The sequence below is a fragment of the Brachionichthys hirsutus genome, unplaced genomic scaffold (genome assembly GCF_040956055.1).
Source record: "Brachionichthys hirsutus isolate HB-005 unplaced genomic scaffold, CSIRO-AGI_Bhir_v1 contig_851, whole genome shotgun sequence".
Lineage (NCBI taxonomy): Eukaryota > Metazoa > Chordata > Actinopteri > Lophiiformes > Brachionichthyidae > Brachionichthys > Brachionichthys hirsutus.
Window position 1 is genome coordinate 271157 of NW_027180330.1, and position 16243 is coordinate 287399.

At 40.1% G+C, this 16243-nt stretch overlaps 1 protein-coding gene across 1 annotated transcript; it reads left to right on the top strand.

Moving 5' to 3' along the window:
- Positions 1–110: 110 nt before the first annotated feature.
- On the top strand, positions 111–9465 carry LOC137912932 (heparan sulfate glucosamine 3-O-sulfotransferase 2-like). The gene is made up of 2 exons (XM_068757061.1): positions 111–622; positions 8847–9465. The coding sequence occupies exons 1-2, from the start codon at positions 111–113 to the stop codon at positions 9463–9465; spliced, it is 1131 nt and encodes a 376-aa protein (XP_068613162.1).
- Positions 9466–16243: the final 6778 nt, after the last annotated feature.

The window sequence follows — 16243 nt, forward strand, 5'->3', positions numbered from 1 at the left end:
TCTCTGTCTGACTTTAAAACATCCGACATCACAAGCAGACTCCGCGCGCAGAGCGAGAAAGGAGGAGGACCCTGATGGAGAACCATGCAGCGCGTTGAACCCATGGAGACATGGCACATAGGTTCCTCTCGTCCACGAGCAGATTCAGCGCCAGACTCGCCTTCGTGTTCACGGTGTCACTGTCCTGCACCTATTTGTGTTATAATGTCCTCTTTGGTCGCAGCGCAATCATGACAAACCAGGGCTACGAGGGGAAGCGGTGTCCGCCGAGCAAGAACACGGGAGGGAAGAAACTTCTGGGGAAATTGGACCTTTGCGCTTCGCTGGAAGTGCGCTCCGCTCTGGATGAGTCTGCCGTCCAGCGAGGATCGGGCGATCTCCGCGGGCAAAGTAAAGACCCTGCCGCGTCTGGGAGTCACTGGTCTGACGTGAAGTTGAAAAACACGAGTGTTGAGCAAAAATACGGGAATAAGAAGCTGCCGAATGCGTTAATTGTGGGTGTAAAGAAAGGAGGCACCAGGGCGGTGCTGGAGTTCATCCGGATACATCCAGATGTGCGCGCTCTGGGAACGGAGCCGCACTTTTTCGACAGAAACTATGACAGAGGGCTTGACTGGTACAGGTGAGAAAAACACTTAAGAATTATTGAGTTCTCTGAATTATCCTGACAAATTGTACTTTTTTTCCTTTCTTCCTTTTTTTAAGATTTAAAATGTGTTGTATTCATGTATAGATGCGTATAGACGCTTTCAGACTGGAGCCAGATCTGCTCTGCCGAGCTCCAGATGGAGCATGTTCTGGATTAAAATATTAATTTCCTATCACGCATGATATAAATTACAATATCTCAGTAAGGAGCACACATTGGCCGCGCCAGGGCATCACGTGTGTTGGCAGGGCAAACAGAAACACACGATGGCATACACAGACCTAAATGCAGCGCATCACTCCCAGCACAGGTTTGATGCACCCCCGATCAGATCGCTGTTCTCCTCAGCACTGCAGATGTTCACTGCCTGTCGGTGCTGAACTGACAGCTCCTTCAGACGGATATGAGATCAGCCAATCAATAACAGCCACCAGCACAGAAGACACATTCATCCCTCATGTTAAACGCTGCCTTTAAACCAGGTACACCAAATGCACAAATGATACTGCTGTATAGCTGAAAGCACAAGAGCTCTCACAAGGCGCAGCGAGCCATGACCTCCCACCCACCCAACCACCCACATCGCTTTTATTTTACTCTTAATCTTCTCTCTCTAGATGACTGGGATTTTCAGACCCTATAAATGCTGATTGAATACGTTGAAAGCACAACTTCAAAAGTTTCATCTCAACTGAAAGATTGGTTTAAATAGGCATGAAATGAGTGAACACAATTCCACAAATGCCTCGATGGAAGCAACCACACAGATCCACTGGTTGTATGGAAGGGTACATACACTCATTTTCATCTTCAAAAGTAAACAGTAATTCATGAATTAAACAGTTAATGCCATCAGTGTGACTGCAGAATCCACTCTCAGCAGCAGCGTGCATTCATGACACATCAGAAATCATGACAACTCAAATCTCCAGCAGAGACGACACTGTTGGAAATTATGGTCAAGTTGGGATTGGCAAAGTCTGAATTTAAGCAAGGATCAAACAAGATCCTAAGTTCATGTGGTTTGACTTTTGGAAATTTACATCAATGGAATACTGCATTCTTGTGACAATCTGACAGTTCATAGACTCCACACAAATAATTTGACAATTCCACGGACACAAAGTTTTTCAACTTGATTGAGTGACACTCGTTGTATTAGACTGGCTCTCAGTAATTACCTGCCACAGTTTTTGGGTTGTTAGCAGAATGTCGCACAAAGTTTCCACTTGATTGGCTGACGCATTTGTCTCTGGAGCACGTTGTGCTGTTCTGCACAAAGTGCTATCAGTTGGAGTACGAGTTTACTCATCAACCAGCTGCAAACAGAAGTATTTGTTGTGAATTAATACATTTGTGTGTGTTTTTTCTTTATTTAATCTTTTGAGTGAGTCCATCAAAGCAAAATTTCAATCATGGGCTTACTAGCAAATAATTAAATTAAATCAAATGTTGAATGCAATTACGCTGCCAATACATGTTATACAAACATCTTTTAAATATATTCATTTCAATGGCAGCCAGTAGAGCTCAAACCAACTCCAAATGTAAAAACAAAATCCTCTCTAATTCAATCAAGTCTTTTTCATTGTTTAAAGATTCCTGGAGTTACCCCCTTATCTGGATCTGTAGCAAATTGTTGGTTCCCAGTTCATGATCTCTGTAAAACTAAAGACATCGTCCTGCCGAGACTAAGAGATTAATGCTCTCACAGAATAGCAGTATTATGAAGCAGCTCAACTTTATGGTGACTAACATGTTACCGGTATAAGGAAATGAGAAGTTTCTTCAAGGGACATCTGACGGCATTTTAGTGGCTCTGGCGTTACAAGATTTAGAGCGAGGATCAAAGTGATTCATTGCTTTCAGCACTCTATAAAATAAAAGAAACCGTCGTTTCAACTTTTCATCTTCTGTTCATTCCCAGTAGATAATATGTGCTGCACTTGCTGGACCACGCAACACGTGACATTAAAGTCAACGTCAGCTGCAGTGCGCTGGCCGGTTCTGTACACCCCGTCCTCTCTCGCTGAACGCCTGACAGATCATAAGAAAAAAACTGCGACCGTGTTCATTACCGGGCCTTCTGAAGAGAACACACACAGCCTCATTTAGTTCATGTGAGGCTATTCGTGTTACCATACAGCTCCAGAAGACACAGACGCTTCACCACCACCGATTTCCTTGAACTTCTCCAACCACTTCCCCATCCTCCACAGAATCGTAAAGATCAGACAAAAACACATCGCCGTGCACCATCAAGACTTAAAAGGGCATCGCCGCTCTATTGATTTCACAGGAGCAAGCCGCACTTTCAGTAGATTCCTTGAGAGGCTCTGAAATTGTTTGAGAGGCTGCAGCTACATATATTCTCCGGGTCCACATTAATTGGCTCTGGGAGGCTGAAAGCTCTGGAACAGCATCACCAGAAAGGTTGCTGAGGACAAAAGGTTGGATGGCCCTCATTTAAAAATAAAATATAAAAACCCTGCATATTATACAGTCAGGGATGGTAAGGCCTAAGTCTGCATCATTCATGAGCTGTCTTCATTCCAGTGCAGCTCAGACATGCATTGGTTAATGTTACTTACAAAAGGACTCGTTTTCAGTAGTTTCTCCAATGAGGCCAATCTGGCATGCAGAGATGGTTTTTCCTTTATTACAATAGTTTTGGAGAAAAATCGAATCATGCATACATTATAAAATAGTCACATCACAGATTCATCAGCACTAACCAACTTATAGTGTTTTCCTAACTGATTGATTTCATGAAATTCTCATTCAGACAATGTATAGCTTCAGTATCTCAACATCTGTGGGGTAAATTGTTGTAAAAACTGATGCACAAATTTGTGTCTCACTCAAGATTAGTTGCAAAAACAAAGTTAGTCTGTATTTAAGAATTCCTTTTGTGCAGATTTTGAAACACATCCCCGCATAAAACGGATGTATGAACAAATTATGTTTTGCTTGTTAACATGCTAAAACATGGTGTACATGTACATGTTAGCATGTTGTTGTCATGCTTAGCTTTAGTAGGACTGACTCAGTGGTATCGTTGCAGGCACACTCTTGCCTATGAGTTTTGTTTTTCTGTCAAGGTTCAGGACAGAAACGTTTCCTGGACTGCAATAAAAGGGGTTGCAGAGAAAATGACAGAGTTTGCATTTATTGTGCTTCTCCTCCAAAACAGATCTGGTAGAACCAATGAGGGGGTTCAAGTAGTCACCGGGGTGTGAACTCCATTTCCTGCGGGAGACACATAGATCATAAATGATAGCTTCATAAGTCACTTAATGTGTCTGGAAAATAGTGAAATGAATCAGTCCTTGCAACAAATAACACGATCAAATCCGCTCTGTCAGGCATCCTGCAGCTACGCAGCAGTCCTCTCACACTCACAGCTAGTCATCCTGTTAACTTAACTACCCCCCCCCCCCCATCCTTTGATCAGAGATCAAATCCTGCCTGAGCTTTTCTTCCTTGTCTCCTCTATGCTATGTCCTTCTACTTTCCCACCATCTAAGCAACGAGAAAGGTGTATGCTCTCCATTTCTAAGTACCCTTGACTGTCACTTTGCCGCAGGCGATTCTGTAAATGCGGAAAGAACTTCTTAGGATTTCAGTGTTAACGACAATTGTAGAACTCTCCAAGCTGGTGATTAATAGGAAGGATGTGTGCAGGGGGGCAGGAATTTATCTGCCCGTCATCGGTTAAGACATTCACATTGTTATCAGGAAGGACACGTAATGTTGCATTTCAAGACTATATAAAACAGGTTTCGTCCACCCCACAGTGTCCATCAGGTGACATCCGCAGCCCAGGTGCAGCCAATGCGCCACAATATAAAGCAGAATAGCAACCATAAGCCGTAAGCCTCATCTGGCAGCGTGCAGCTCAGAGGGATTTCAGAGGCTTTCCAGTCTGAGCATCTTCATTTCAGCCTCCCTGGACACTTTCTCATGCCACATGTTAATGTGACAGTTCGTTCCTCAGCTCATTTCAATGTGTTATTGTTGAAGGAGTGCAAGTGTCAGTCATTTCCATCAGCAGAGCAAACCATGAATAATTGTTATTTCAAAGAAATGACAGCGATTAAATCGGTTTTGGTTTGAGGTCAAATGCATTATGCTATTATTATTATTTTGTTTTGCTCTGTTTTGATTCTATATTGAGGCTAAGGAAGACCCTTCACTGCAACACTGTCAGGGTTAGTCCGTCTGCTATTATACTGCTCTTTAATTAAGTTTGAAAAATGTAATTAGATTTAATTACAAAATAGATGCCTGTTTCCAAGAGCACTAAATTTCTAGTCACGTCTGTTCCTCAGCTCACTGAAGTGGCCACCGGATTGCTGCTTTGCATGGACTGCTCTTTGTTAACTCTTAATAGACTGTTTGGAGGCAGCCGGCCTCCGTGGCTGGTGATTAACGATCAAATGTCACCGCTGCTGTAATCTAAGTGAGTGATACTTTAATAATGGAGCAACCTCTCGCCGATGGAGACCGGATCTGCGCTGTCATATCAAGAAAGAGGAGGAAGCCATTTTTAGGAAGACAATATGAGAATCGCGCAGCATCCAGACGTGCACGATCGACCTGAGTAATACAAACCGTTAATGGGGTTTGACAGCAGGGAAGCTCGTCTGTGTGTGGTATTGGCTTTTCAGGACATTTCGGGACAAATGGTTTGTGTAAGAGACAATTTAATTAAGCCAGTTTGTGAAAGAATGGAAACAAAGTTTGTCACCTGAAAACCTTTATCTGGTCTATTTTTACCTCCGCCAAGGAGGTTATGTCTTTGACAGCGTTTGTCTGGTTGTCAACAGGATTACGGAAAAACTGCTGGATGGATCTTGATGAAAAAAAAATCTGAAGATGGATCTGAATCTTAAGATTCTGTAACTATTAGATTTTAGTTTAAGCCTGTAGCATCATCATTTGTTATTTCACAGTCCAATTTATTTCCCGATCCCTTTAAGACATTCTGGATCACCAAATCTGGAATATGCATCATACATAATATTGTTGTTCCCAACTTCCCATCCTGCACTGGTAAATAAGATTTATTCCTGCAGAAAAGCTAATGATCTTGCTGCAACTACAAATGTACAATTTGAGAAGTTCGAACAGAAAACAAACAAACTTCAGTATAAAGTTTAAGACCTGCCTTGTATTGTATTACTTTTTTTTTATGTGTTCAGTTTTACTTTGCAGTTTCCTGTCGCTACTAAACCTGCTGCCTTGTGTTTTTCTGTAGTTAAAAGTCACTTTGAAAATAATGATATGAACAGAAAGCTGTAATTCTAATTATTCTGGATATGATGAAAGCACTGAACTTCTAAAAACCATAAATAAACGCTCTCAGTGTGACTGTGTTCAGCATGACTGCATACACTACTGTGTTAAAACAAAGACTATTATTTGCTGGTCTGTGAAATGAACAGGGCCTGAACAAACACAGCATGTGATGCTCGTTTTGATCTAGGCATCTCCGCGGTCAGCTGACCTTTACTTGTTCTGATGATCTGCATCCCTGATAAGCCTGAGTTGCTTTTTGCCTTGTTCGACTCGATGCACTCGTCTGGAGCTGAACAGCTTCTTCTTTTCTTTGAAATCAAACATTACATTTAGAGGCAGCGTTTTGTGCTGTGGGTGGATGTCTGAATGTGTTGGGATTTTGTAGAAACTCTAAAGTGTTTCATGTGCTCCCAGTGGAGCTGCACGCTGCTGGAGAATGGTTTATCTGGGTTTGATGGGGAGTTCTTGGTCCTTTTGATATAAAGACACCGGCTCCCAGGACATTGCTGCTCATTAATGATCAGCGATGACGACCAAGCTCGCCGTTGTTAACCTCATCCATCTCAACAGAACTGTTTCAAATGAATGTTTTATCCCTCTCTCTTACCGACTACTAAATCCTTGCAGCTCAAAAATGATTAGAACAGTAAAATGCATCGTTGAAATTGCCATAATGTTCCTTATCGTGAAGGGATGCAATTCCAAAATAAGAGCGCATAATTCACAATAAGAGCACATACCAATCAGCCTTCTTCTGTGTTTAAACAAATAGATGTGTGTATTGTTTCATATCCAGTATGAAACGTTCACACTGATTATATGAAATTTTATTAATAATTCAAGTACTAATGTTTTTAAAACAGCCGGAACCCATTCTGTGAGGTGAGTTGCAGATATGTAGAAAGAATATACCTCTAATCCTGTAGTAACCAAAATAAATGAGCTTTTAAACATGTTGTTCTGTTTGGCCGGGTCTCATTGGCAGCAAAGCACAGATCTTCCACACCTGAGTTCACTTTCTCACCCTGATTAAAATGTCACAGTCAAGCGTGTAATTCAAGTCGACTCTAAGTTTCACAGAGAAATGGAAAAAAAGTCTGTAAATTACACCAAAGAATTTAGTGTTGACTGCGGGAGAATGTGGTAATCAATCAGAGTACTTCACTCAAATGTCAGTTAATCAAGGTGTGTGTGTGTGCGTGTGTGTCACTGTCACAGAGTGAGATATTCACTTTAAAGTGTGTTTTAAATTGACTGATAAAGCACTAAGGTTTCAGAAACAGGAAGGATTATAACCTCAAGCCTTTTCCTGTGGAGATGCATTCATGTAGATTTTCTTACTGCTGATAATTTGCTGCCAAGCAAGGATTAAAGAAAGGCCCAAAATTCTATCTTCTAAGTCCAGATTCTGTGTGCGGTGCTGGTACTTACTGGGGGGCATGGGAACAAACAAATCCTTATGGTAGGGTTAGAGGCTCGTAGGAGATCCTCTCATCTACACATCATTCATCTGTGAGGGGAGCAAAATTGTGTGGAACTAACAAGCTGATAAGAAACATACATTTCTCAGCACACAACCAAAGATCTGTTTAGATTATGCTCCACCTGGAAGATGGCTGCAATTTCTTTTTTTAGTGTGAAGCAAGCTGTTTCCCTGTAAATGTGCTGTTCTCATAAAAGATTAATAGCTGCCTATAGTGGCCCTGAGGCACCCAAGCCAGCAACTCGGCCTTCATGAATAAACCTAAAAAGATCTATATTTATATTTCATATGTAACCCATGGATACTCCTACCTTGATAGAGAAAGCATTGAGGTTAGGTTTTAATCAAAGTCTTATTCCAGTGCAGTATTCAATCATCTCTGAGTGGCAGCCTACCTGAAATTCAGAAAGTGGCTCTTGTTTTGTGAGACAGATTAATTCAGGGAATACATCTGTCATAAAAGTAAAAAAAAGAGTAAATAGTAATATGCTGCATTATTCATTCATCCATTCATTCATTCACCAGTATTATTGTGCAGATGCTAATTTTTCTATTTAACTGGGCACCTGTATGGATAATCTGTGAATTTGTTCAAGGCATTTGTTGCCTGAACATCCAACGCTCATTAATCTGCTTTTATCGAACCAAAGTGCTAAAGCAGAATAATGTATTACACTGGGAAGGAAAATTAACATGACAAATATGAGAAACACATAGAAGCATTTGCTCGTAGATTGCTGAGCTATTATTTTGGCAGGATGATGATGATCATTTTGATGCATGATTTTACTGTGCAAGCTGTCCTGGCACCGATGAATATCCAGCCACTATATTAAGATTGTGTTTATTTGGATGTTGTTTGCCATCATTTGACATTGTGTTGGCTGGAAATTTGAAATAATGTCTGCAGTTGGATTTCTTTGAGATGTCATTAAACTTTCCATAACATCAGGTAAATTCTTGTTAAGTAACACGTCCTTTTTGCATGTTTCCTATCCGTTCTGTTTTGCCAGCAGGGTAAATTAATTTACATAACTATAATGACCAGTTCTTAGCTTTAACTTAAGTATTTTCTCTTACTGAATACTTGTACTCCTGCGAAATTCATTTTTACAGCTATAGCGGTTCATGACTTTGCTAACCATTTCTCGGTGGTCGTGTTACATGTAACAGTAATGACTAAGATACAAAAAACACATAAGTACAGAACACATCACAAAACAGCAGCAGCAACAGCAGCAGGAGTAGGGTCTTTATTTGGACCCTAAATGTCGCAGTGTGTAGTAAATTTAAAAACTATGTGGTCATGCTCAAAGAGAAAAATCAAAACAGGAATTTAGAAATATTTGGAGACGGGAGAATAACGATCGCAGATTCATCCATGTGCATTTATTCTTTTCTTTCTCATCCCAGGGGACTAATGCCACGGACACTAGACAGCCAGATCACATTAGAGAAGACTCCCAGCTATTTTGTCACCAGAGAGGCGCCCAGACGCATCGCCAGCATGTCCCATGAGACCAAACTTATTGTCGTGGTGCGTAACCCAGTCACGAGAGCGATCTCGGACTATACACAGACTCTTTCCAAGAAGCCTGACATTCCCACCTTCGATGAGCTGGCCTTTAAGAACAGAAGCCTGGGTCTGGTTGACTCCTCCTGGAACGCCATTCGAATCGGGATGTATATTGTACACCTGGAAAACTGGCTGCAATACTTCCGCCTCTCACAAATACATTTTGTGAGCGGGGAACGACTAATCACAGATCCAGCGGCGGAAATGGGCCGGGTTCAGGACTTTTTAGGACTGAAGCGAATAATCACAGACAAGCACTTCTACTTTAATCGAACCAAAGGCTTCCCCTGTCTGAAGAAACCGGAGAGCAGCAGCCAGCCACGCTGTCTCGGCAAATCCAAGGGCAGGACTCATGTACAGATTGAAGAGGAGGTCATAGAACAGCTGCAGGAGTTTTATAGGCCATTTAATATTAAATTCTATGAAACTGTGGGACAAGACTTCAAGTGGTACTGAAAGTGCCATACAGAAGCAAAGATGATATTTTAAATGGTTGCTTCTGGAGATAAATGTAAAGAAGGGTGTTGTCTGCAAAATGTTGAAATGACAAATTTTAACCTTTGTAAACTGATTTATGTATAGGTTTAGAAAACTAAATAAAACAATTAAAATATATTTAAAATAATATAGTTTCACATAAGGTTTGGCTCATTCTGACAAGTGCCATTTCTTTGAAAGAATATACAAAAACATTTATTTATAAGATATATACATTTATTATAGGTCAACTAGCACCAGGAATCGCTGCTTTTCTGTTGATGAATTGCTGATGAATTCATCCTTTCAAAGTGAACCGCTGGCTTTAATGTTAAGATGATTTCTTAACATGAATTTGGTTTTTCTGTAAAGAGTTTTATCTCCTTGCTGAAACAAGGTCCCAAGAAAAGGTGATATGTTGAATCAGTGTACTGCAGCTGAAGAAAAACACAGACAGAAGCTATAACTCAGACTAAATGTTGGACTCTTCTTCGGATCTCTCTGTGTTGGTATTTTGTTTGATCGATTAAATAAAATTCAAAATTCTCAGTTTCAGGTATTGTATTAATTTTTGGTTTATTTGTGAGTGCAGCACACACATTTTCTGATTTTCAGTAAAAACATTCAAGTGGAACCTGATACCAGTCTCTCTAACAATCAGCAGTTAAAACAAAACCAGATGATTCATTCAAGTCATCAAAATTAAAACTTGAAATATGATATACATATATATCCCTCGTCCCTACAGGACTACAATTATGCATACATTTTAGTAATCCTCGTGAGAATTACATTAACTGACATCTGGCCAAATTTAAAGGAATACAAGTTCACATGTTTATCAAGGCGGGTGAAATATATAACAACTTTGCCAAATGGCACCATACATTTCATTGATCTCATTAAACACCAAGATTCCTCTTCTGATGGATTTGATCACGCTCTCTCTGAATGGCCTGCAGTCTACCTGGCTTGTTAGGCCGGGTAGACTGTAGCCAATCACAGCTGTCATTAATAATTTTACTAAAATGTCCAGAATTTGACCCAAAGGAGCAAGAAAAGTGTATAAAATGAATGAATCTATACATAAAGAAATAACAATCCAACAAAATCCCAAATTAATCATATGTAGATTAAAGATATATTTGTGTACTGTGGAATATGATGGACTTCTTTGGACAAGCACAGGATTAAAAGCAGAGACGACCTCTGCAATTATTTCATCTGAAATCCCCAGTTTATATATCCCACATGACAACGGATTTAGATTAGACGTTCATGGTGAATTGACTACAAAATGACCTTCCATACAACTGAAACTGGAAGTCTGTCGTGTCTCGTCTTGGTTCATCGTTCACTTTAAGTCTGTGATGTCGACAGTCGCTTTATATTTATATTAGCCCCATAATGTTCTTTTATTACTGTTTGACACTTTATAATTTGTTGCTAATTTCATTTTAACGTAAATGTAAACAAGCACACACAATGGAAAATCTTAGTAACTACACGCTTCTGAAATGCTTACGCTTGATATTACTTAGCTATGATATACGGTAGATGGAAAGCATCCAGGATGAAACACACAAAACTGAGCTGCTGTTCTGGTGATATAAAATGAATTCATCCTGTTACCCTTCCTACATTTAATTCCCCCGCTGCTGGCCTATGAGTGGGCAGCCCTCTCTAGTCACATAGACTAATGTGACTGTGATATCACATATTATGAAAGCTGATATTAGCTTGTTTAAAGATCTTTACAATATATATATATATATATATAATATAATATAATATAAGACAAGGGAAGAAAATGATGCCTTTCAAAGCTCTGCACATCTGTTTTGTTGAATGTGCTTCTTTAATTGCAATATTTCATTGCAGTGTTTGCCTCATCTTCATCGGCCGTGTCGTGCCTACAGCCGTGTCAGTGGAAGCACAGTGTTCATTTATATGTGGAATGCAATGACTTCGCTTTATGTGTTAAGTATGCTGCTAACTAAAACCTGATTGACCATCTAACCTTCAAAGTAAATACCAAAGACGCTGCTGTAAATGTCATGAACTTTGAAAGACTGAGAGGTGAAACACACCTCTTGCCCTCATCACAGTACATAATAAAATCAATTACTGTGAATTCTGTTTATTCCTTTTCTTGTTAAATACAGATAAATATTGAAGGAGCATTAAAATATGTATTTGTTTCCTTTAAACTCAAACAGCCTTCTGCTGAGGTTCAAAACATAAAATAGATTTAACAAGCTTGTTTCTGTGATCTTTGTATTGTAGGAACAACATATATATATATTGCAAATGTACTGTGTCCCCAAAACTACCATAATTGCATGCTGCTTCAAAAACCCAAATACAAAAACATCAGGAAAACATGAAAAGATGCTAACATGTACCTAACAATATAAAAAAAATCAAATCGAAGAAATCAATCATGGATTTTGAACGCCTCGTCCCCTGCAAAGCATGTGTGAAATGGATTTGAAAATGACCAGGGAAAACCTGTGCATAAAAATACTTTATTTTATTTTATTCTGTAACAAGGAAAGCATGCTGTTTCATTTTAACTTGCTGTGAGTATCTAAACGTTATCGAAGCTGCTTGTTTTTCACAGCTTCTCCGAGAGGATTTCTTCCATGCATGGAGTCGCGCTGAAGTATGAATATCAAGTTATCATAATGAGCAAAAGCTATGCAGGGTAATTAGTTTTTCTTTTTTTACCAGTGTGCAGTGAGAAGAGCAGACCTCCTTTTACATTATTTGAAACTCACTGGAACCCTGGAAATCTCATTAAATACAAAAATGACTTGCAGAGGTAACCTCCACTTCCATCCTTCCATCTTTTGAATATGTAATTACTCCCAAAGGTTCCTCCAGGAACATGTTATCTCCATGTATCAAACTACAATCTCCTCTCGCCAATTAAAAGATGTAACACACAAAAATATAGAAGAGACAAATTGTGTGCAGATGCATGTTGGAACTTTCTCATTATGTTTCAGTGTCTTTACAAAGCTGCTTCATGCTTGGTCTGACGCAGGTGATGCACTTGGCTTCATCCTAATGAAATGTTTTCCACTCAGAAAGCAGAGCATTCTTGGGAACTTTTGCACAACACGACCACACAGTGTAGTTTACATGCACACATAATGTTGGACAAGCTGCATGGGAATTCTTGTAAACAAAGATAACAGTTAGTCTAGAATAATCTAAACCTCACTGCACTTAAAATATTCTATGAGACAGCTGAGCTATAGCAATATGAAACCTCTAATATTTTTGAAAAGAAAAAAAATGTCAAACATTCTTCAAATATTTTTGATATAACTCAAAGGTAAATTAACTGCTGGTAGCAGGTGGCACAGTGATAAGTGTTTTTGCCTCACAGCAAAAAGGTCACAGGTTTGAATCCAACTTGGGGCCTTTCTGTGAGAGGTTTGCATGTTCTCCCCGTGTCTGCGTGGGTGCTCCAGCTGGGGAGCCCCGGAGGAAAGAAGGGATGCCTGGCGATAACAGACACCTGATAACGGCAGCCAGTCTGACTCTGTAACTTAGATAATTACGTTCTCATTCAACGGAGGAAATGTGCCCGATGGCATGTTCAGGAAAGCGCAACATAGTAAGGAGGAGTTCTGCCAAGTGACCACCGCTTACCCAGACTTTTGGATCTCCGAGCCCACCGTCCTCAGCTGAGAGCAGCTCAGCATTCAGATCCTGAAACATTAAACATCACAGCAGGTGGCGAAAATGAACGGCACTTCAGTCTGAACGACACTGTGAGAGTTCGCTTAACCACAAATGGTCGAGAGAGCAGAAAGTAAGCAGGTGATTTGAACGCCATTAGTCGGAGTCACTCAGCGGTCGGGTTCATGCAGGTAAGGATGCTTTTTCCTGTTTTCTGTTTGAGTGGCTCGATTTGATTTTTGCAAAGTCATTCTGTCTGTTCTTGGTCTTTTCAGGTGCACTTTCCTTTTGCAGAAGACTCGAGGTGGCTGGAGCCTTTCCCAACTTGTCTGGTCACCAATTCATCACAAACAATTCATGATCACATTCAAAACAGGCAATTTAGAGTAAATAATTCATTCATACAGCAGGTTTTTGGACTTCAAGAGGAATATGAGACACATGGATAACATATAAAGCCCATAAAGGCTTGTGCTAACCAGTGCACCACTCTCTCTAATAATACTAAAAAAACACCAAGAATAATGCTTCTGTTCTGCTTTGTGATCGATGCTGCATGTTTGTGTTGCATATCAGATGTAATTATTAATATAAGGTTGAGATTTATGAAGGCATCTCTAATGAAATGGAAACATAAAGCTGCCATGATTGTTTTCAGGATGTGAGTAAAATGCCATCTGTGTCGTAAACATGGACAGAGGCTGTGCTCCGTTAATATAATGCCTCATTGATCCGTAATGTGTAGGCATTTTGGGAAAAATGGTGCATCATTCTTGCATATAACTCTCTGTAATCGCGGGACTAATGGCCTTACTTTGGAGAACAGGAGCCGATAATCAGGTGGGGGGGGAACCACAGAGATTGCTTCTGTCTGCCCAGGATAGATTATCCGAGGGAAATTAACACAGATTGTAGCGAAGCTCTCTGCAATCACACTCGATCTGGTTTAGTGTAATGCGACTTATCAAAGCTTTTCCATTGTGTCATTAGTTTCATGCTTTCAGAGAAAACGTACTCATCCAGTCGATATCAGTCTGACTTTTCCTGTCTTCCATCACCCTGCATATTACACATTGTAACACGTCTCCTGCTTACTCCGCTCTGTACTCTGGTTACCCCCCCGTTAAAGATTGCCGCTCTAATTCTTTGGCTAAAATTATAATTGCATTAATCCTCCCTTTATCGAATTTGATGGAAAATGATTCTTTGCGTCCAGCAAACTACAATTACCATCATACAGCACTAACGTAATCTTTTGAAGATTCACTGCCACAGCTTTTGATACAGCTTTGGAACAGAAACTGTAAATAGCTCTGTTGGAAATATAAAAAAATATATGACATATTTCCGTGAAAGTCAATGCTCCCAGGAGATATACATTATACTGTATATATATGGTTTGAATGATGAAACCCTAACAGCACATCACTTAGAACAACGAGGAGAGACAGAAGTTGAAAACGCACGTATTAATGCACCTTTTTTTTTTAAACACTCCAGCATCCTCCTGACATTGCGTTTCTTTATTAATTGGAGAAAATTAGCCGCAGAACATTTACAGAGCGTTGAACAGTTCTCCTCTTCTGGCAGTGCAGCAATTTACTACTAAACTTTTAAAGTCTGAGGGGAAGAAAGGTGAACAATGTTCCAAGGCTCAACCGCTCTGTGAAATGGGCACAGTTTAACTCCGAAGCTATAAGAAGAGAACAAAAGAATGAAATGCATGACAAGATGCTCTACATGGCTTCAAAGCATAAGAGGATTATTAACGTTTGCTGACATAACTGGGACTTACAGTAAGCTCCGTTGGCTCCGTCAGCCTTTTGTGCATCAGAGTTGTTTAACGATCTGTTAAGCAGAGGAGCAGCCGTGTCCGTGTAGCATTCTCGTTCAGTGCTCAAACACCTTTTTTTTTCCAAACATTCTCATTTAGGAGACAGCTTAGGTCTCCTAAAATAAAGCATATAATAATAAAAAGTGCAGCACCCAGTATTTTTCTGTGTCGATGCTTCAGGCATTTCAGGATGAACAGATCTGAAATTTTCAGATATTTCTTAAGCACTGATGTCCGTCCATCCATCTGTCTGTCCATCCATCCATCCATCCATCCATCCATCTATCCATCCATCCATCCATCCATCCACCTTTCCCTGCTTACCCAGGAGGAGCCAACAGTCTCAGCAGGGATTTGCAGACTTCCCTCTCCCTTCAGCTCTTTAACGGCCAATAACCCCGGAACAAAAAATTATGAGAACACCCTTTTTTCCCTGATGAAATATTTCATTTGGTTAGTTTGGAAGTTTGCATAGTTATAGAAAATAATATTCTGTGGGGCTTGGAAAATCTGGAAGAATGTGTGAAAACTGGGGCACTCAACATATAGCTGAGTTGAAAATGGCTGGCACGCAATGAGTTAATGCAAGTGAAAACGATGGTAATCTGAGGACAAATGAATATTTATGTGTCGCGCCAAGTGGCCGGTCGGAACAATCAGACGGTTGTGATGTAGCTCAACAGCTGAATCGCAGCAAACCAGCAATGTCTTCACACTTCTGATTGCACTCGTGGTGTGATTTGCAGTGTGTGTGATGATTTTGTTTTCCAGTCGTCATCTTATCACCAACATTGCTGGCACCCTGCTGAGAGGAGACTGCTGCTCAGAGTGTCTTGCCAGGATGTGAGTGCGGTTCACAGACACTTGATTATTTGCAATGTGGCCACTTGTGATTGGCAGTTCCTGTGCTGAACCTCCAGTCGCTAATATCCACGCAAAAAAAGAGTTACAACCATATGTAAAGTGGGATTATATTTTCCTCTTTACTTCTGTATATTTCTCACTGATCAAAAGAAGATTAGAAAATAATCAAAAATCTTATTTGTATCATTCTAGGAAGTAACACGAGGGAAATAACGTTCCACACAATAAAAGTCCAGTAAGCTTCTTTTCCCATCATTTAAGGAGACAAAACCATTTCTAATAATGATGATGGTTATTTTAACTATTATTTCCCCTATCAAGATGCATTAATAATCATTTAAATCAATGAATTCCAGATGCTAATGG

Coding starts and splice junctions, on each gene's coding strand:
- LOC137912932 (XM_068757061.1), top strand. CDS start 111: ATGGCACATAGGTTCCTCTCGTCCACGAGCAGATTCAGCGCCAGACTC. Junction 623..8,846: donor AGAGGGCTTGACTGGTACAG/GTGAGAAAAACA, acceptor TTCTCATCCCAG/GGGACTAATGCCACGGACAC.